At 42.9% G+C, this 21,684-nt stretch overlaps 1 protein-coding gene across 4 annotated transcripts in view; it reads right to left on the bottom strand.

The window, feature by feature from the left end:
* trip4 (thyroid hormone receptor interactor 4) overlaps window positions 1-21,684 on the bottom strand; it is a 136,078-nt gene that overhangs the window by 77,548 nt on the left and 36,846 nt on the right. For all 4 annotated transcript variants that reach the window (XR_011346360.1, XM_069902815.1, XM_069902817.1 and 1 more), the window contains 6 exons: window positions 19,482-19,605; window positions 17,457-17,672; window positions 12,715-12,850; window positions 11,398-11,591; window positions 5,751-5,875; window positions 2,838-2,929 (listed from right to left, as the gene is read on the bottom strand). Coding sequence is in view for 3 of the 4 variants with exons in the window: in XM_069902815.1 (XP_069758916.1) it covers window positions 2,838-2,929; window positions 5,751-5,875; window positions 11,398-11,591; window positions 12,715-12,850; window positions 17,457-17,672; window positions 19,482-19,605 (887 nt within the window). In the remaining variant the exon portion in view is untranslated. The remainder of the gene's footprint in view (window positions 1-2,837; window positions 2,930-5,750; window positions 5,876-11,397; window positions 11,592-12,714; window positions 12,851-17,456; window positions 17,673-19,481; window positions 19,606-21,684) is intronic.

Genomic DNA, 21,684 nt, shown 5'->3' with positions numbered 1-21,684 from the left:
CCTCTGGGGAATGATCGTATTAAATGCTGAGCTGAAGTTGATGAACAGCAGCCTGGCGTCTGAGGGATCATTCTCTAGGTGAGTCACGATGAAGTGGAGGGACAAGGCTATAGCATTGTCAGTGGAACAGCTGCGTCTGTAAGCATATTGAAATGGGTCCAGTGTCTCTGGGAGGTGCACTTTGATGTACTCCATGAAATGAAGATTGGTCATATCAGAAGGACTCGCTGTCTGTGTGGGCCACACCACCGAGGGAGATGTCACCACACAAAAGAACTAAAGACTTTCTTTCAAAAACATTAAGTGTATACCTTTGAGCTCCAGTTCGGTGTTGGTGTGAAGTGATTTCTGCTCTACAGATAGTAATCTGGAATCTGGACCAAGCAATTCCTACAGCAAAGCTGCTTTTATAACCTATGATACTGACCAGTTACTCGTTTGTTGAGACTGAATAGTTAGTTCAGTGGCCCCATATCAATCTACATTTGCGCATCATTCAAACAGATCAGAAATCTAAAATTACACATTTTTTTTTTCTTTTCTGTTTTTTTTTTAAAAGCATGGATTCCAGTAGTTAACACTATATTCTTCCTGCATTTCAACATATAATTTGAACTGAGAGATCTCCCAGGAGGACCTTGATCATTACTTTAATTTACATTTCCTTCTCAGCTTCCACCCCCACCAAGTCTGACCAAGAAGCGAAAGTGAACCTTTACCCACATTTTTGGAGTTGGGTTAAACATTTTATCAGAGACCACCATCAAGACTGTGTCAGGAACTGTTCTTAAACACTGGAGGTGTTGGACTTCAGTATGAATGGAGCAAAGTGGTTGTGACTTCTCGAGACAATATCCCACATAGAACCTTATCCTTCAATGGATGGGAGGTGGGTGCCCAGGCTATGGTGCAATCAATTAGTATCCTTCTAACAGTGCACCTGTAGAAGTTTGCTGAAGTATTCAACCACAAGCCAGATCTCCTTAGATTTCTTTGAAAGTAAAGTTGTAGGTGCGCCTTCTTCCAGTTGCGTCAATGTCCTGGGTTCCCCGCTGCCTTGCATTATACCAGCCATTCTCAAACCAGAATTTGACTGCTCCACAGGAAAGGGAGCCCGTAAACTTTGAGCAGAGTCCTAGGGGACCATCGCTGAAAAAAAGAGACTGAGAATGCTGCCTTGTATAGTGATCACATGGCACACTATAGCTGCGGCTTCCATCTGAATGACCATCTGGGAAGTATGATGAGAGCAAATTAATACTAAAGCCGCCTAGCAAGCTTTGAATTTTAAACAAGCTGAAGTTAAATATTTTTCTTTTTTTATATATATTGAAGAGGAAGATAAGTCATGGTGCAGTGTTCCATCTAATGCAGGGAACGCAAAACTAGTCAAGACATTCACAATCAAGCCAAACTCTCCTACTTCATTTACAAGTTCAAATTTATTAGCATCTAATTGTACAGCAGATCCTCACTTAATGCTTTTGATACATTCTTGGAAAGTGCTCCTTTTAGTGAAACGACGTTAAACGAAACCAGCTTTATATCACAGTAAAATGCCGTGTTATTTTATTTTAAATTTTTTTTCTCTCATCAGTATTATAATGAAATAACGTCGAATGAAACGACGTTAATCAAAGACTTACTGTCTTCTTTGGCTTGGCTTCGCGGATGAAGATTTATGGAGGGGGTAAAAAGTCCACGTCAGCTGCAGGCTCGTTTGTGGCTGACAAGTCCGATGCGGGACAGGCAGACACGATTGCAGCGGTTGCAAGGGAAAATTGGTTGGTTGGGGTTGGGTGTTGGGTTTTTCCTCCTTTGCCTTTTGTCAGTGAGGTGGGCTCTGCGGTCTTCTTCAAAGGAGGTTGCTGCCCGCCAAACTGTGAGGCGCCAAGATGCACGGTTTGAGGCGTTATCAGCCCACTGGCGGTGGTCAATGTGGCAGGCACCAAGAGATTTCTTTAGGCAGTCCTTGTACCTTTTCTTTGGTGCACCTGTGTCACGGTGGCCAGTGGAGAGCTCGCCATATAACACGATCTTGGGAAGGCGATGGTCCTCCATTCTGGAGACGTGACCCATCCAGCGCAGCTGGATCTTCAGCAGCGTGGACTCGATGCTGTCGACCTCTGCCATCTCGAGTACTTCGACGTTAGGTTGTACTTACTGTACAACCTGTTGAAATAGCATCTCTCCAGACCAAGGGGCATTAACATTGCACACAATCAATATATTTGGGTTGTCAGTTACAGAATTTTTTTTTTTAACAAATCGAGACATGCAGTAGAATAACAGTCCCTTCCCGGCCCACGACCTTGCGTCGTCCCTCAAATACCCCAATTAACCTACAACTCCTGTACATTTTGGAGGGTAGGAGGAAACTGAAGCACACAGACATGGAAGAATGTACAAACTCCTTAGACAGCACCGGATTCAACCCCGGGTCGCTGGTGCTGTGATAGCGTTGTGCTAAATGCTACGCTAACCGTTTATAAGTTTCACACCTTATGGAAAGAAACTTCCCCAGCCTGGCAGTCCTGATTTTGATGCTCCTGTTCCTTGAAAATATTGTGTACTGGATGGAAAGAATCAATATTTACTTGAGCCCTATTTAGACAACATTCCCAGTAAATGTCATCTATTGAGGAAAGGAAGACCCTGTCGTTGCCAAAAGTATTTTAAGATAAAAGGAAAGCACATAACAGAGTGCATGATAATAATCAGACATGCACCTTATTGAAATATCCCCAACGCACAAATCACAAGCAATGCAAGCCTCTGCACTGGCTAGAATTGGGGAGAAAAGTGGTTACAAGATTTCTGGCAGCCCCTGTGCTTACCTGTTCAATATACTGTTCCTGAGACACACAATCTATCAGATCCACACAGCCCAACAAACATCCGGTCGGGTAGTCCTTGGGAAATTCAATATCTGTGAAAGGGAAATGAAGTTTAGGACTCTCACCAGTAATTTTTTTTTAAACTAAGTAATTTAGGAATTTGGTCAACACAAGAGACGATCCAAATCTTCCAGCCAAAGTGCAAAGAAGACATTCATTGACAAAAAACCTGCTGGAGGAACTCAGCAGGTTGAGCAGCATCTGAGAAAGGAGAAGCAATTTCTGATGTTTCAGGTCGAAACCCTTCATGAAGACCGATTTAATTTTAATTCAGATACAGCAGTTTCAGCCCTTCTGGTTCACGAGCCTGCCCTGCCCAAATACTCCCATGTGACCAATTAGCCTTATAACCTGGGGAAGAAACAGCCTCACAGATCTCTATCCCAAGTTTTTAGGTCTCCCTTGGAAGGTGCTTATTAATATTAGCAAGGACAAGTTCACAAGAGGCTATCTAGATCAGCTATTCTCATCCATTTTTTGACTATGGCCCCCTTCTCTGCGAAGCAGTCGTTTAATTGGTTTCTTCCATACCAACTACATAAAAAACCGAAAAAGTATTTAGGATTTCAGTTTGTAGCCACCCTCCCCTTCAAATGTGCTGTGGCCCCCCCCCCCATAGAACACTTGATCTTTATCATTAATCTTGTCCACAACTTGCAGTCATAGCTCATTAATTTTAGCAGTGGATAGGTCAAAGTTTGAACTGAATGAATTGGACTGTGGCTGAACAAAGAGTCAAATTCACACCATTCAGTTTTACAGAAAAGTTCACAATGGAAAGTTGAACCACATGTGGATAGGGTAGTTAAGAAGGCATTTAGTATGTTGGCTTTTATGAGCCGTTGTCATACCCACACTCCTGTTCGGCTCTGAATCATGGGTCCTCTACCGGCATCACCTATGGCTCCTAGAACGCTTCCACCAGCGTTGTCTCCGCTCCATCCTCAACATCCATTGGAGCGATTTCATCCCTAACGTCGAAGTACTCGAGATGGCAGAGGTCGACAGCATCAAGTCCACGCTGCTGAAGATCCAGCTGCGCTGGGTGGGTCACGTCTCCAGAATGGAGGACCATCGCCTTCCCAAGATCGTGTTATATGGCGAGCTCTCCACTGGCCACCGTGACACAGGTGCACCAAAGAAAAGGTACAAGGACTGCCTAAAGAAATCTCTTGGTGCCTGCCACATTGACCACCGCCAGTGGGCTGATCTCGCCTCAAACCGTGCATCTTGGCGCCTCACAGTTTGGCGGGCAGCAACCTCCTTTGAAGAAGACCACAGAGCCCACCTCACTGACAAAAGGCAAAGGAGGAAAAACCCAACACCCAACCCCAACCAACCAATTTTCCCCTGCAGCCGCTGCAACCGTGTCTGCCTGTCCCGCATCGGACTTGTCAGCCACAAACGAGCCTGCAGCTGACGTGGACTTTTACCCCCTCCTTAAATCTTCGTCCGCGAAGCCAAGCCAAAGAAGAAGAAAGTATGTTGGCTTTTATGAATCAGAGCACTGAATACAGGAGTTGGGATGTCATGTTGAAATTGTATAAGGCATTGGTGAGGCCAAATTTGGAATACTGTGTGCAGTTTTGGTCGCTGAAGGAAATAAACAGAATAGAGAGAGTGCAGAGGTTTACGAGAATGTTGCCAGGTTTCAGGGTTTGAGTTACAGGGAAGGGTTGAGCAGGCCGGGACTTCATTCCCTCGAGTGCAGAAGATTGAGGGGTGATTTAATAGAGATATTCAAAATTATAAGGGGGAAAGATAGAGTCAATGTGGATAGAGTGGGAGAGATTCAAACAAGAGGGCATGGATTGATAGTAAAAGGGGAAAAGTTTGGGGGAACATGAGGGGGAATTTATTCACGCAGAGGATGGTGGGAGCGTGGAATGAACCGGCAGAGGTGGTAGAAGCAAGATCAATGTTAATATTAAAGGAAAAGTTGGATAGGTAAATGGACGGGAGAGGTACGGAGGGTTATGGGCCGAATGTAGGTCAGTGCAACTCGGAGGGAGAAGATGTTCGGCACGGACTAGTAGGGCCAAAGTGGCCTGTTTCTGTGATATAAATGGTTATATGGACCTTAAATGGGAGATTTTAGGGGCAGATAAAGGATATTTAACTTAATCCATCTCTTGTTCCATAAATGCTGGCTGGCCTGCTGGGTGCTTCCAATATTTTCTGTTTTTATTCAGATACAGACCAGCATTTATCAAACAAGTAGGGAAGACTGAGTGGCCCACAACTTAACCTTGTGACTTCCTGAGACATTACTTCTTCTCTCTGTCCGGATGCTGTGTGGGAAGATCTCATCACTAATTCAGTCAAAATGCTCTCCTCCTTCTTCAGTTGCCCGATGAAGAAGTCAAATCAAGTCAGGTTTGTTGTCATCTGACTGTACAAGTACAACCTGACGAAACAGCATTCTCCGGTTCTCAATGCAAAACATGCAGACACACAGACATATAATATCTATAAAAACCAAACAAATAAAGAGTTTTGTTTAGGGTGAGTAGATCCTTTGAGCACTCAGCGTTCTCACTGCCCATGAGAAACTCCCCCCATTTGACAACAAGCAATTGGAAAACTTGCATGGCAATTCTAAAATTAATGGATTTATAGTCCAGCTGCAAACATAGATTAGCAAGCAATAGGGTATCCCATGGTGAAGTGCTGGTGCTTCAGGGCATATATTCATTGCACTAATCCAAGAAGATCATAGCATTTGTCTTTGACAGGCCAGGGCAAAAAAACTAAGCACGTCAAAAGTCTTTAACCCACGAACAAATTTAGTAATGCAACATCACTACTTTTTAGGCATAAGGAGGTACAAAAAATCCTGATGAATTTGTTTACCTCTGCCATACATTGCCTTGTAGGTTCCTTCAATTGCTATCACCTCCTGTGCTGAAGGTCTTTTAGCAGCTGCCGCGATCCACAGTTTTCCTCGGTGTGATGTGTACCAGGTCCTGCCCTCTACCCTGGGAACACCAACACAAGTGCATATAAAAGAAGAGAAGCCACACTCAATACCCTAAATGTGTCTCTTCAAGCTAGCAATGACTGGAACTCTAACAAATTACAACCATCCTTCCTCAGAATGCAGTAATAAAGAGAAAATTAACATCATCCTTATGTGGAGGGTGCTTTTCACATCCTCAGATTCCCTTCAAATACTGAGAGGAGTTTTTACGTTCTTCCCATGACCTCCATGGGTTTCTCCTGGGTGTTTCGGTTTCCTCCTACCCGCCGAAACATATGGGGTTGAGGGTTAATAGGATGGAATTGAGCGACGCGGCTCTCAATGGTCGGAAATGGCTTCCGTGTTGTAAATAATGTTTTAAAATTTAAATTCCCAAGCTTCAAATGGTCATGATCACATTGGTGGTGGCCAGGAAGTGCACAGCAGTTGCTTGAAAGTCCGACTCCTACTTGAGTATTGAACGTTGGAACATAGAAATGCAGAGTGGTGCTACCCTGGAGAAAATTACCTACATCCTAAGGAAACAACGTGGTACTTTTTTGAAGATCTGGCAACCCTACTTGAACTACATAGGGGACAATTGTATTGTGAACTGCCGTGCCTTACTGCCCTGCCCTACCCTCCATTGGTGAGGAAATGGAGGGGATCCATTCTATTCTAAACAGGGAAAGCATCAGGAGAAGGCAGCAGTAGCCAGGATTATGGACCTGCGAGTGACTCTGCTGTGCAAGAGAGAGGGGAAAAAGAGTGCAGACCAATAGTTAGAAGGGATTCTATAGTAAGGGGAACAGACAGGAGCTTCGATGGCCGCAAACGGGACTCCCGGATGGTGTTGCCTCCTGGGTGCAAGGGTCAGGGATGTCTTGGAGCGGCTGCAGGATGTTCTGAAAGGGGAGGGTGAACAGCCAGCTGTCGTGGTCCATTTTGGTGCCGTTGGTATAGGAAGAAAGCAGGATGAGGTCCTACATGCTAAATTTAGGGAGCTAGGAGATAAATTAAGGACTAGGACCTCAAAAGTAATAATCTTAGGATTATTACTGGTGCCACGAGCAAGCCAGAGTGACATATAGAATGAATATGTGGCTTGACCGATGGTGTAGGATGGAGGGTTTCGGTTTTTTGGTCCATTGGGACCAGTACAAACTGGACAGTCTACATCTGGCCAGCGCTGGGAATAACATCTTAAGGAGATTGTTCGCTAGTGCTGTTGGGGAAGGTTTAAACTCATGGGACAGAGGGAAGGGAACCTACAATGGAAGAATGAGGAAGGTGGTACAGAGACCAAGGCTAGAGTTAGGAAAAAGAACAAGAAAAATAGAGGACAGAAAAGTAAAACACAAGAGGTGCAGAAGTCACTAGATTCTAAAAGATCAATGAGCAGAAGGACACTTTATCTGAAGCCCGTAGTATTAGAAACAAGGTTAGTGAACATGAAGCACGAATCAGTACCCAGGCATATGATTTAATGGCCATCACAGAAACATGGTTTCAAGGTGGACATGACTGGGAATAAAATATTCAAGGCTATCTATATGAAAAGATAGACAGGAAGGTAAAGGAGGTGGGGTTGCACTCTTAATTGAGGATGAGATCAAGGCAATAGTGAGAGATGATATAAGATCTAAGGACTAGAATGTTGAGTCCATCTGGGTAGATATTAAGAATAGTAAAGGGGGGAAAAACAAAAATCACTGGTGGGAGTTGTCTATCGCCTACCAAATAAAAATACCACAGTGGTACAGGCAATTAACCGAGAGATAAATGAGGCATGTAAGAACGGAACATCAGTTGCCATGGGGGAACTTTAATTTCCACGTAGATTGGTAAAATCAAGTTGGTCGGGGGATGACTTCATAGAATGCATCTGTGATAACTTTCTTGAGCAGCATGTTAAGGAACCAACAAGGGAGAATGCTATTTTAGATCTAGTATTGTTCTATGAGACAGGTAAAATTATCAATCTCGTAGTTTGAAACCCTATTGGAAAGAGCGATCATGGTATGATTGAATTTCTCATACAGATGGAGGATGCAATAGTTAGATTTAAAACTAGTGTATTATGCTTGAACAGGGGAGATTACAAAAGTATAAAATTTAAATCTTGTGTACAAAGTCGCTAAGAGTAGTGGGAAACTGAAGGATTGGGTAAACTTTAAACGGCAACAAAGGACAATTAAACAGGAAATAAGGAAAGAGAAGAAGGATTATGAAGGTAAATTAGCACAAAATATCAGATAGCAAAAAATGTTATAAATATATAAAACAGAAGAGGGTGGCTAGAATCAACACAGGTCCCTTGGAAGATGAGAAAGGGAGATTAATATTGAGTAATGAAGAAATGGCCGAGGCAATGAACAGATTTTTTTGGGTCAGACTTCACAGTGGAAGACATGTCCAGCATGCCAAAGAGTGGTGACAGGGATGCGAAGGGAGGTGAGGGCCTCGATAAAATAATTGTTATAAGAGAGTCAGTTAATGGCAAACTAATGAGACTGAAAGCGGACAAATCCCCTGGTCCTAATGGAATGCATCCCAGGGTACAAAAGGGAGTTGTAGTCGATGCGTTGGTCATCATTTACCAAAATTCTCTGGATTCTGGGCATGTCCCAGCAGATTGGAAGACAGCAAATGTCTCGCCACTTTTTAAAAAAGGGATGTAGGCAGATGACAGGTAACTATTGGCCAGTTAGCTTAATGTCTGTAGTCAGGAAAATGCTTGAAGCTGTCGTTAAAGATGAAATAGCGAGACATTTAGAACAAAGGGGTTCCATCAGGCAGACACAGTATGGATTCAGGGCAGGACTTGCTGGAGTTCTTTGAGGATATAATGGCTGTGGTAGATAGAAAGGAACAGGTTGATGTTGTATATTTGGATTTCCAGAAGGCATTTAATAAGGTGCCACACAAGAGACTTATCAATAAGATACAGATGAATGGAGTCGGGGGAAGTATATTGGCATAGATTGAGGATTGATTCACTGACAGAAGGCAGAGAGTGGGATGAATGGGTGTTTTTCTGATTAGCAGACAGTGTTAAGTGAGGTACCGCAGGGGTCAGTGCTGGGCCTACAGTTCTTCACCATTTACAATGATGTGGAAGAGGGGACAGAGTGTCGTGTAGCCAAGTTTGCAGATGATACTAAATTGAGTGGAAAAGCAAATTGTACAGAGGATGTGGAGAGGCTGCAGAAGGATACATAGTTAAGTTAGGTAAGTGGGCAAAGGTCTGGCAGATGGAGTCCAACATTAGTAAATGTGAGGTCATCCACTTTGGTCGGAAAAACAGAAGGACAGATTATTATTCAAATGCTGGAAAAACTGCAGCCTGGTGTAGTACAGAAGGACTTGGGAGGGGTTTGTACATAAGTCGCAAAAAGTTGGGTTGCAGGTTCAACAGGTTATTAAGAAGACAAATGGAATGTTGGCCTTCATCTCGAGAGAAATTGAATTCAAGAGCAGGGAGATCAGGCTGCAACTACACAAGGTCCTGGTGAAGCCGCACCCCACACCTGGAGTAGTGTGTGTAGTTCTGGTCTCCACACTTGAGGAAGGATATACTGGCCTTGGAGGCAGTCCAGAAGAAGTTCTGGAGGTGAGGGGGTTTGCCTACGAGGCGACTAAATTGCCTGGGATTATATTCACTCAAATTCAGAAGAATGAGAGGAGATCTTATAGTAACATTATGAAAAGGATAGATAAGATAGCGGCAGGAAAATTATTTTCAGTGGTAGGTGAGACCTGAACTAAGGGACACAGCCTCATGGGAGTAGATTTCAGACAGAGATGAGGAAAAACTGTTTTTCCCAGAGAGAAATGAATCTGTGGAATTCTCTACCCAGGGAAGTAGCTGAGGCTACTTCATCAGACATATTTAAGGTTCAGTTAGATAGATTTTTACATAAAAAAGGAATTAAGGGATGTAGGGAAAAGGCAGATAGGTGGAGTTGAGTCAAAGATCAGATCAACCATGATTTTATTGAATGGCAGAGCAGGCTCAATGGGCCAGATGGCTGACTCCTGCTTCTTATGTTCCCTCAGTAGTCATTCTGTCCATTCACATGAATGGGCTCAGGGTTCAACTTGGCAAAGGAAAGCAGGCACACTCCGCAGTGTAAATAGTGGGAATATCCAGGAGTTTGCACTTTGCCACTGGACTCCGCAAGAGAACGGCAGTTGAGAGCAATCCCAAAATTCAACAGCAAATATCTCTATTTGGCTGGGAGAATTCGAACTTTCACACATTTATGAAACAGCCAAGTTTTTAGTAGAAATTTCAAACCACTATCTACTGTAAATAAATTGACTAAAACAAGTGCAAAAGGATCACAGGATGATATTTATTTGTATCTTTGAAATTTTTTTACAAATTCTGTTACTCAGAGCTCTCCACAACCTAATCATGAAACCACAAGCTGTTCTCTATCTCATTAGGCAAGCCTAATTATTCAACAGATTTATTAGCTTAGGTTAAGATGGATACTATTTTCACCCGTTTTAAATTTAGAACTTCTATATCGTGGCTGTGATATCACCTTCTGAGCTTTCTTCAAAGGAACTTGGATTGATTGTGACTCGTCAATGCAAATCTCTCCATTTATTCCCACTCTCCTGTGCATTTCCCATAGTTTTGCAATTCGAAACAATTATCCTCAAAGTCACCACTGAATCTAATTTCACTGTTCTCCCAGGCAGTACATTCCAGTCTTCCCTCATAGACCCAGTATTATACAGCGCAGACACAGGCCCTTTGGCTCCAGGCATCCACTCTGATCAAGATGGCGCAACTCGAGTGTGTTGGCCCATAACCCTCTAGATTTTCCTATCCATTTACTTGCCTAAATGTATGTAAACATGATTTCATCTCCTTCTTTTAAGCATGTTCTCAAGGCATTGACCCTTGTGCATCTCAAAATACCTTCCATTTACTTCACAAAAACACATCGTGATTCTTATTAAATTTTCCCTTCAGCTGATCTTCCTGAAAGGAGGACAATTCAGACGCTGGAAATTAAAACATATAAAGTACACTTCACCCATTGGATGGGAATATAGGATTTCCATTTTTTTTTAAAATTAAGACATACAGAACCTTTCGGCCCAATAGCCTGAGATGCCCAATTGACCTACAACCTCAGTACATTTTTTGAACGGTGGGATGAAACTGGAGCACCCAGAGGAAACCCACACAGACATGGGGAGAATGTACAAACTCCTTACAGACAGCGCCAGATTCGAGCCCCAATCGCTGGTGCAAAAACAGCATTGTGCCAACCGCTCCGCTAACCGTGCTGCTCCATTTGCTTTGTTAGAGCTGCAGTGTTTTAAGCTCAAAGTGAATGCGTCAGAGTTAAGGACCAATTTCAACCATACTTGAGAAGATGTAGTAAATTCTAATTTCATTTATGTCATCCATCATTGAGAATTTGCAAAATTCTATTAAATTCAATGCCTCTTTTCAGATTATTTACATTTCAATTGCACTAAATGATCAGTCTGTGAAGTCCATTGCAATTTACTTACTTTTTGATACCTCTGACAAGCAGTGAAGCCCATGGCTGATGCATACTGAGGCACATTCCATCATCTGATATCTCTAGCAACTCTCGGTCCTGGATCCGCAGTCGAGTCCTCTCAGGGGCCAACTCATTGGCTCCGCTCACCACATGCTTGTCGAGCCCTCTCCTTTGAGTGCCTGGACCAGTCAATTCTACCCACTGGTGAAAGAAGATACAGTTTGATGGACATGGAATTCAACTACCTTGGGGTGAAACGGAGCAGCAATAAGTGCAATGCTATTACAGTACAATGCTATTACAGTGCAATGCTATTACAGTGCAATGCTATTACACTGCAATGCTATTACACTGCAATGCTATTACAGTGCAATGCTATTACAGTGCAATGCTATTACAGTGCAATGCTATTACGCTGCAATGCTATTACGCTGCAATGCTATTACGCTGCAATGCTATTACAGTGCAATGCTATTACAGTGCAATGCTATTGCAGTGCAATGCTATTACAGTGCAATGCTATTACAGTGCAATGCTATTACACTGCAATGCTATTACACTGCAATGCTATTACAGTGCAATGCTATTACACTGCAATGCTATTACAGTGCAATGCTATTACAGTGCAATGCTATTACACTGCAATGCTATTACAGTGCAATGCTATTACACTGCAATGCTATTACACTGCAATGCTATTACACTGCAATGCTATTACACTGCAATGCTATTACACTGCAATGCTATTACACTGCAATGCTATTACACTGCAATGTTATTACGCTGCAATGCTATTACAGTGTCAGTGACCCGGGCACTGACTGTAAGGAATTTGCACATTCTCCCTGTGTCTGCATGGGTTTCTAACACCCTCCAAACAGAGACGGGGTTTGTAAGTTATTGGTGTATTTGGGGGACATGGGCTCGTGGGCCAGCAGGGCCTGTTACCATGCAAAATAATTAGATCTCCATTCCACTCATTGAATCTACTTCCCATTCCATAAATGAACCTTCAGCAATTAGGAGAATTGTTCATTGTTTACCATTTCAAAAGGGTGGCACGGCTGGCGTAGCAGTTAGCGCTTCGCCTTTACAGTGCCAGCGATCGGGAACAGGGTTCAAATCTTGCGTGGACTGCAAGTTCTCCCCGTCTGCGTGGATTTTCCCCCGGGGGCTCTGGTTTTCTCCCACCATTTGAAACGTACTGGGGATGTAGGTTAATTGGATGTAAATTGGACTTGTGGACCGAAATGCCCTGTTACCATGCTGTAATTAAATATACCAGAGAAACTAATTATGAACAATTATTATCAATGATACTTACAACAGGAGGAGACTGAATGATATTGGGATTGACCAATTCACCCAGCTGTTGTTGCTGTTTGCCCTGTTTGTCCCACTTGCTGGAGGTGGCGGTTTTCTGTGAACCAGACTTCATTTCCTCCACAAAATCATCCAACCTGCAAGAAAAGCAAAAAGTCACCGAAACCGCATGGAAAATACCCAAAACAGCGAAGATGAGATCAATGGAATCCACAGGTGGATAGAGTTGTAAAAAGAGTTTTTGGCATATTGACCTTTATAAATCAAAGTATGAAGTATAGAGTTGGGATGTAATGGTAAAGTTGCATAAGACCTAGGTGAGGCCAAATTTAGAGTACTGTGCGCAGGTTTGGTCACCTAACTACAGAAAAGATAACAATTTGATTGAAAGAGGGCAGAGATTTACTAGGATGTTGCCGGGACTTCAGGAACCAAGTTACAGGGTAAGGTTAAACAAGTTAGGACTTTATTCCCTGGACCTTATAAGAATGAGGGGAGATTTGGTAGAGGAGTTTAAAATTATGAGAGGTTAAGACAGAGCAAATGCAACTCGGCTTTTTCCACAGAGGTTGGATGAGAGACAAACCAGAGGACATGGGTTAAGGGTAAAAGTGGAAACTTTTATGGGGAACATTAGGAGAAACTTCTTCACACAGAGAGTCGTGGGTGTGTGGAACCAGCTCCCAGCTGAATGGTGAATGTGAGCTCAATTTTCTAATTTGACAATTTCGACAAGTACATGGATGGAGGGGTATAAGAGGGCTATGGGTGCAGGTCAGCGAAACTAGGCAGAAAATAGTTCGGCAGAGACAAGAAGGGCCAAAGACCCCTGCTTTCTGTGCTGTAATGTTCTATAGTTCTAACACTAGCAAGTCAAAGAAATGCTTGAAATTGAATCACAATTCAGATGAGAAAAGTGACTTCCAGAAATAACAGCAGAAAATTGATTCTTTCCACTGAGTTCAAGTATTTTTAAACACACTCACTAGTTTTCAATATGGTAATTAAATTATCCTTCTGCTCCTTGACCTATGTTGAAATATTCTCAGGTAACCCAGCCTGAACCATGGGTCTCTTTTAGTCATCAGGCCCTAGATAGAGTCATTCTCCTTCCCAAGAAGCTTGACTCATGGAGACATTAATTAATTGGCTATTACAATGGTGCTGCACCTGGGAACTTGCTGCGCACAGATTGACTACTATGTTTTCCAAATCACAACAAGGGACTGAATGTAAAATGTTTTAGAATGCCATGAAAAATTTATTTTATATTGTTTTGAATGCTGTGTCAACTTGTTTAGCAGGAACAGCCTTGCCTTCAATACTGGACCATTGAAAGTGTAACAGCCTTCTACAGTAGGCGTCTGAAGCCCCAGACTACTCTGGGATTGGGTTGGTCCAGGTTTTCCGGATTCTTGGGCAGTATTTTTAAAATTCATATTTAAGGAGGAATTTCATTGCTTGTAGATGCATCCGCAGCACTGCTTGACACTTCTTTTGCTTTCTTGAAATACTTTCATGTATTACCTTGTTTATAACTTTGTAATTTCTTTGTGATAAGATTATTCTGCACCACGCGTGGATGTATGAGGTCTTGAAGATTGAAGCTATGGTTCTGTTCCACACATTCAATAACCGTTTCCATGCAGTCGCCTTTTTTATATCGTAATTTGTAGACATTCCCATGGTTCCATTACAACAAAATTGCTCACACCACGTTCTAGTTTCTTAATTATTTCAAGGGTCAACATGTTCCTCTTTCTCTTCACCTTGCAAAGTTTATCTATTTTAGGATCCCTTATGGGTTTGTAAATACGTATGGTTGCCGCTGCGCACTTGTAACGTTTGCACATGAACGCACGAACAGAAAAGCCCACTAAATTTAAAAAAGTTTGAGAGTTTACGACAAGTCAGGATTCTCGGGAGGTCCAGATATTTGGACTTCAACTGTAAATGCAAAATTGCCTTCTTTCAATGAATTGTTGACCTTCCTCAACCAGAGCTACTCCAGAGGCCAGAAATCAAGGAGTCAGTACAACTGGAAATAGTTTGTGGGCAGAATAGGCAGAATGCCCTTTGCTTTATTGATCGTGATTCACAATGAATCATACACATCAACAAATGGTGGCTATTTACTCATGGTGCCGTGCTATTCAATTATTTCTGAAACAGAATGGAAACCAGGGCTACTGCACTAGTATCTAAAGAATGAATACCAGGAGTTTGATCTTTAAGGACAAGAAATGTCACAGTGATTGCTCAGTCTCCTTTAAAAGAATTACAGATACTATTAACTCAAACTATAACAGCCTAATATTAAGTAACTGTCCCTGACCTGCAGTTCACTGAAATCAATACAGCACATGCTCTAAATACAAAGAAATCTCCATGAATCAGCTTGAAATCTTATCACCTTTCAAGTACTGTAATCACTGACCTGTCAGTCCATCAGGGATTATAAAGTATGCTCTCCCCATGTCTGCGTGTCTCTTTTCCGGGACCTACGGTTTCCTCCCACCATTCAAAAAACTTACTGGGGGTGTAGGTCAGTGGGCTGTAAATTGGACAGCACGGGCCCATGGGCCGAAATGGCCTGCTACCATGCTGTATATCTAAATTTAAATTTAAAAATGCAACCCTTTTTATTTGAACAAGTGATGACACAGCATTGACTTTTGATTGAACTTGGGAATATTATTTGGTAGGTGTACCTCAAGGATACAAGCTTAGTCCACTGCTCTATTCACTTTATTCCCTCAACTGGGTGGCTCGGCACAATTCAAATGCCATCCACAACTTTGCTGATGACATCACGATTGATGGCAGAAGCGTACAGAAGGGAGGTAGATCAGCTGGTTGAATGGTGCCACAACAACCACCTTGTGCTCAACATTAGGAACTGATTGTGGACTTCAGGAAAGGGAAATCAGGAGAAAACAAACCAGTTCTTATGGAAAGGGTTAAGAACTTCAAATTCCTGAGAGCTAATATGTCTGAAGATCTATTCTGGGGCATCCATGTCAATGCAATCATGAAGAAGACTCGCCGGTAGCCCCTTCATGAAGTGTTTGAGGACATTTTGTACGATGGAGAGCATTGACCATTTGCGTCACTGTTTGGTACGGAGGTGCCAAGAAGAATGGAAGAGAGCACAGAGTTGTGAATTGAGCATTGGCCGAGCCCTCACTCCGTCGAGGACGTCTACAAGAGGTGGAGCCTCAAGAAAGCAGCCTCTATCCTCAAGGACCCCCATCACCCGGGCCGCGCTCTCTTCTCACTGCTACCATCGGGGGGGTGCTACAGGAGCCTGAAGACGAGCACCTTTGACGAAAAGAGTCACGAAACAGCTTCTTCCCCTCTGCCATCAGATTTCTGAATGAACTATGAACCACATTTTCTTTTCTTTTGCACTCAATTTTTAATGTAATTTATAGAAAATTTGCACCTGTGCTGCAAAACAACAAATTTTGTGACATATTCACGACAATAAATTTTGATCCTGAGCTAACAATTAAAGTGTATGGTTAGGCAACTGATCAGCTGAGATTCATTCAGCCAAATGGCTCACTATTACAATTCACAGAACCATTTGAACTGGCAATTACTTTGTACATCCATGAATGTATTGCTGCAGACTCCAAATGATCCATGACCTTCGCCCCCCCCCTCTATTTTATTCGGATGCCTGTCTATATTTTGCTCATACCTCAATGAAGGGCTCAAGCCCGAAATGTTGGTGATGTATCTTTATCTTTGCTCGATAATGTAAATTGTTTGACCTGCTGATATTCTCCACCATTGTTTTTTGTTTAATCATGTTTTGTTTACTCATTGTTTAATCATGGCATCTGCAGAGTTTCATGGCTTTTTCCCCCCGACCTAGTGGTTAAATCAGATCAGCGAACAACAAATTCATTCCTTACTCAACCTTGTGTTCTGTAAGTTTTATCCCAGGTGGGATTAACAAAATTGAGCCTTTTTTTTGGTGTTGGAATGCAGAAATCGCAACATTCTCAGTAATTGTACACCACCTACCCTTTTGCTTCACCACTCTAGTTTGCCACAGATCTTACACCAATGTATAAATTAATGAGAAGGAAATAGATCAACATGATAATTCAGACCAAGTATTTTATCATAATATTAATTCCTTCACTAATTAGTTACTTCTCTCCAATTCTCACCTAGAAAGAATGATAGCCTGATGTTCTGGGAATACAAAGTTCAATCCAGTCTTCAAGTTCAGAATCGGAATCAGAATTTATTGTCATGAACATGTCACAGAATTCATTGTTTTATGGCAGCGTTACAGTGCAAGTATTGCTATAAAAATAAATTGTGCAAAAATAAGAAAGTGCCACTGTCCCGTCGGGTTACCAATTTAAAATCAGGAGTGGATTGCAGAGTTAATTTCTAAATTCCTTAGGAAAAGCTCCCGACCCAATCTAAGGCAGGCTGTTTCTTCTGCTGTCAGTTAAGTCATAAATGGGGGTACAACTTGACAAATAACTTAATCCTCAGTGCACACTTGCTCCCTTGCTGAATGTAGGTGTCAAACAAAGTTAAATGAAGGGCTGCAGCACTTCATGGGGTCATCCGTCAGCCAAATCAATCTGGTTCATTAATGGCCTTCAGTGAAGCACCGACCAACTCTTCCTGTGATGTCATCATTCTGTTTGCTTTTCTAATTACAATCTACTAATGTGGCTGAATTTCAAACACATGTTCCCATTCCACACAAACCTGCTGTAGTACTGATCCAATGATCCTTGCTCCTCAAGAATTTGCCTGCCAGCAAAGTCTATAGTGAACTTCTTTGTTTGACGGGATGCATGTCGTAACTCCCTCAGTTCTTCATCTTTCTTGCGTAATGCCTCTCGCTCCTGCCTGGAAAGCCATTGGTTGGAGTCTGCCGCAAAGTAATCAGATTCATCGTCAATGACCTGGGTGCGACGGGCGCTGGAAGGAAGAAAGAAAGAGTTCTGTTAGTCAAGCAGGATAACACCACTGACATTGGCTGGATCTCAAACAACAAGGTGGAGCATAGGGAGAAGATAGCCTGATGGAATAGTGACTGGATAACAAAATGTAGCAAAATGAAGGAGCTGGTCATTGACTTCAGAGAACAGAGAGGAGCAGGCATCCCTGTCTATTGCAAACATGCGAAGGATGAAATGGTGGAGAACTTCAAATTTTCAGGGGCACATAACAACAATAGCTGGTGATGCACCAAGATAGCGCACCAGAAGCTCGAGTTTCTCAGAAGCCAAAGGGAATTCAACATGGGCAGCATGGTTACCATAACGTCAATGATTGGGACCAGGGTTTGAATCCCGTACTGTCTGTAAGGAGTTTGTACGTTCTCTCCGTGTCTGTGGGAGTTTCCTCCGGGTGCTCCGGTTTCCTCACAACTTTCAAAAAGTACCGAGGGTCGTCAGTCATTAGATGTAATTGGGTGGCAAGGGATTATGGGCCAAAAGGGTCTGTTACCGTGCAGTATGTCTACATTTTTTAAAATGTTCAGCCACTTATCTTCCAAGGATTAGTTGTCCATTATATAGACTTGCTACTTGAATTAACATTTGCTCCAAATGTCAAACATAGAACAGGTTTATTCATCAAAAAAACAGTTTCATGATTCTGGTTTCATATCCCTTAAAAATTTTACACAACAAAGATATACTAATGAAGATCTTGAAATATTCAATCGGTGACTTGGGCAGATAAGTTGATTTCTTTCTCTGTACGTTCTGCCCAAACCTTTAATTAATTATAGTAATTCAGTTGGACCTCCCTTATTATTCTTGGCTCAAGGAAACAGGAAACAAGTTTATGCATCCTTACCTAGTTATTTCACCTCTTCAACCCCGGCAGAATTTAATGAATTTTCACTGCACATCTTCAAAGGTCGGTAGATCCAAATTAGTTACCTAATCAACTAATTTAACTAACAAGTTTTAACACATAAGTTATTAACCAGATGTGATTTCACGATACAGTTACATGATCCTTTATCCGGACATCTAAAATCCGGAAAGATCCAAAATCCAGCAAGTGGGACCGGCGGTTGGGGGAGGCAGCTGGACAGCCAAGGGACCACGGTTGGGGGAGGATTCCGAGGGACCGGCGGTTGGGGGAGGCGGCCGAGGGACCGGCGGTTGGGGGAGGCGGCCGAGGGACCGGCGGTTGGGGGAGGCGGCCGAGGGACCGGCAGTTGGGGGAGGATTCCGAGGGACCGGCGGTTGGGGGAGGCAGCCGAGGGACCGGCGGTTAGGGGAGGCGGCCAGGTGACTGGAAGGGGGTAGGGGTGGATATGGCAGCACAATTCAGGTAGGCTTTCCAAAATCCGTAAAAATCTGAAATTCGGAACACACTGACCCCCAAGGGTTCCAGATAAAGGATAATGTACCTGTACTCTAAATCAGCCATTCTCCACGGGGTCCCTACGACCCTCCCTGGAGGCCTTAGCACATTCAGGTAAAAGCCTCGATTTCTGTTCGCCTCTTGTAACATAATTTTTTTTAAATGTTGTCAGTAGGAGAAAAGTACAGAAGAAACCAACTAAACGACTGCTTCACAACAGGAAGGGGGGCCCATAAACTTTGAGCAGAGTCTTAGGAAGGCCGTAGCCAAAAAGAGGTAGAGAATGGCTGCTCTAAATAGGTTCATAGACAAAACTGGTATTAAAATGTCATATTGTGCAATGAATTGTAATATTTACAGGGGTGAAAAATGTTGATGATTCATTTCACCGAATGGGTCCGTTACCTGGTTTTGTCATAGTCCAACAATTTATCTTTGTGTTTAATGGCTTTATCCAGACCAGCCTTCAGAACAGCTTCCTGATGGGGTAGCAGGTCCCTTTCAAAGCCATCAGGATTCCCCGACACATCTGGACAGATAAGAATCCAGCTGGTTACAAATTCCTACTTTATTTAATATATCCACAGCAAATCATTTGAAACAAGTTGTAAATTGGAGTCATGCCATTACAGTGTACACCCGTGCTTGGTGACTCACCATAAAGCCTTCAATTCAAGTCATTGCTAAAATGCAAGCTGATAAGCTTTTCGTGAGGCATTTTCGTATGTGCTGAGATACCAAATAAAAACCTTTGGGGGACACAGTTAGCATAGCAATTCGCTGTTACAGCAATAGTGACTGGGACAAGGGTTCGAATCTGGCACGGTCTGTCATGAGTTCTCCCTGTGACTGTTTCCTCTGGGTGTGCTCTGGTTTTCTCCCACTGTACAAAACATACTGGAGGTTGTAGGTCAATTGGCTGTAATTGGGCTGCATGGGATCATGGGCCGAAAGGCCCTGTTACCATGCTGTACAATTTAAATTTAAAATTGAAGATTTTTTTTGTTGGTGGAATTCCATGGAACCTGTAGAGGCTGCTTGGGTCGAAGGAGAGGACAAGGAAAGCCCCATCCTTGGTCTGGCTGGGATTTGCTGTTTCTTATAAAAGCACTGTCCAACCTAAATCACAATTTACAACACCCACTCCAAAGACCTGAGCACATAATCTTGGCTGACTGTACTTGGGCAGTACTGCGCTGTTGGAGTTACTGACTTTCTGAAGAAAATGTCAAACCGAGGATTTTCCTTGTGGGTATAAATAACAGACAGCAGGGTGCTATTTTAAACCAAACACTTAGAACAGCTGTTGTATATGCAGTTTCTCTCACATTACAAAGGTCCTTCACAGAATAATTAGCAAAATAAATATTACACCCAGCTGTGTAAGGCAGTACACTGGTTGAAGGAGCATCTTCAGGGGAGAAAAAAAATTAAGAAATTACACAAAACACAGAATTGCTGGAGAAACTCGGAAAGTCACAGCTTCCTCATGTAGCATAAATAGGTAACCAATGTTTCAGGCCTGAGCCCTCTGACAAGGTATAAGCCTAAATTAAAACGTTGGGGGGGGGGGGGGGGAGAAGGGCCACAGACAGGTGGAAATCTTAATGATGGTATCAGGGGCAAAACATTGGTTATGTATCTTCGTCCTTGCTCCATAAAGAATGCTGCGTGACTTGCGGTGTTTTTCCAGCATTTTTGCGTTCACGGCGTCTTCAGACTTTCTTGTTTAAAGTGGATGAGTGGGAGAAAAGAAGAGAAAAAAGCTGTGAAGAGATGGGGAGAGGGGTAGCTCTCCAAATGGAGAGGAAAAGAGTGAGAGAAAGAGAGAATCGGGGGAGGGGTCTAATGGAAATTGGAGAAGTCAATGCTAATGCCACCCTCCAATTTGCAGGTATGGAGACAGTAGATTTAGAGAAATGCTGTTATCTTGGGGAATTGGTCATAGTGGAGATTACAACAATAGAAAAAGAGAGATTAAAGGACACGTTCCATTCCCATTAAAAAAATACAGAACAAGGAAGCAGGTCTATAATATTATGAGGGACTTAGATTGGGGCGGACAGCCAGCATCTTTTACCGGGGACGGGGGCAGCACAGGTCATCTGTTTAAGGTGAGTGCAGGAAAGTTTAGGGGAGATGTCAGGGGTCATTCTTTTTGAAGCACGGGGAGTGATGGGCGCCTGGAGCGGTGGTTGAGGTTGGTTCAATAGGGATGTCAAAATTACTCTTAGACAAGCAAACAGATGGAGTGGTGGTGGAGGTTGGTTCAATAGGGACGTCAAAATTACTCTTAGTCAAGCAAACAGATGGAGCGGTGGTGGAGGTTGGTACAATAGGGACGTCAAAATTACTCTTAGACAAGCAAACAGATGGAGCGGTGGTGGAGGTTGGTACAATAGGGACGTCAAAATTACTCTTAGACAAGCAAACAGATGGAGTGGTGGTGGAGGTTGGTACAATAGGGACGTCAAAATTACTCTTAGACAAGCAAACAGATGGAGTGGTGGTGGAGGTTGGTACAATAGGGACGTCAAAATTACTCTTAGACAAGCAAACAGATGGAGTGGTGGTGGAGGTTGGTACAATAGGGACGTCAAAATTACTC

This window comes from Narcine bancroftii, chromosome 11 (assembly GCF_036971445.1).
Source record: "Narcine bancroftii isolate sNarBan1 chromosome 11, sNarBan1.hap1, whole genome shotgun sequence".
Lineage (NCBI taxonomy): Eukaryota > Metazoa > Chordata > Chondrichthyes > Torpediniformes > Narcinidae > Narcine > Narcine bancroftii.
The sequence above is the reverse complement of the archived record's forward strand: the minus strand, read 5'-3'. Positions and strand labels throughout refer to the sequence as shown.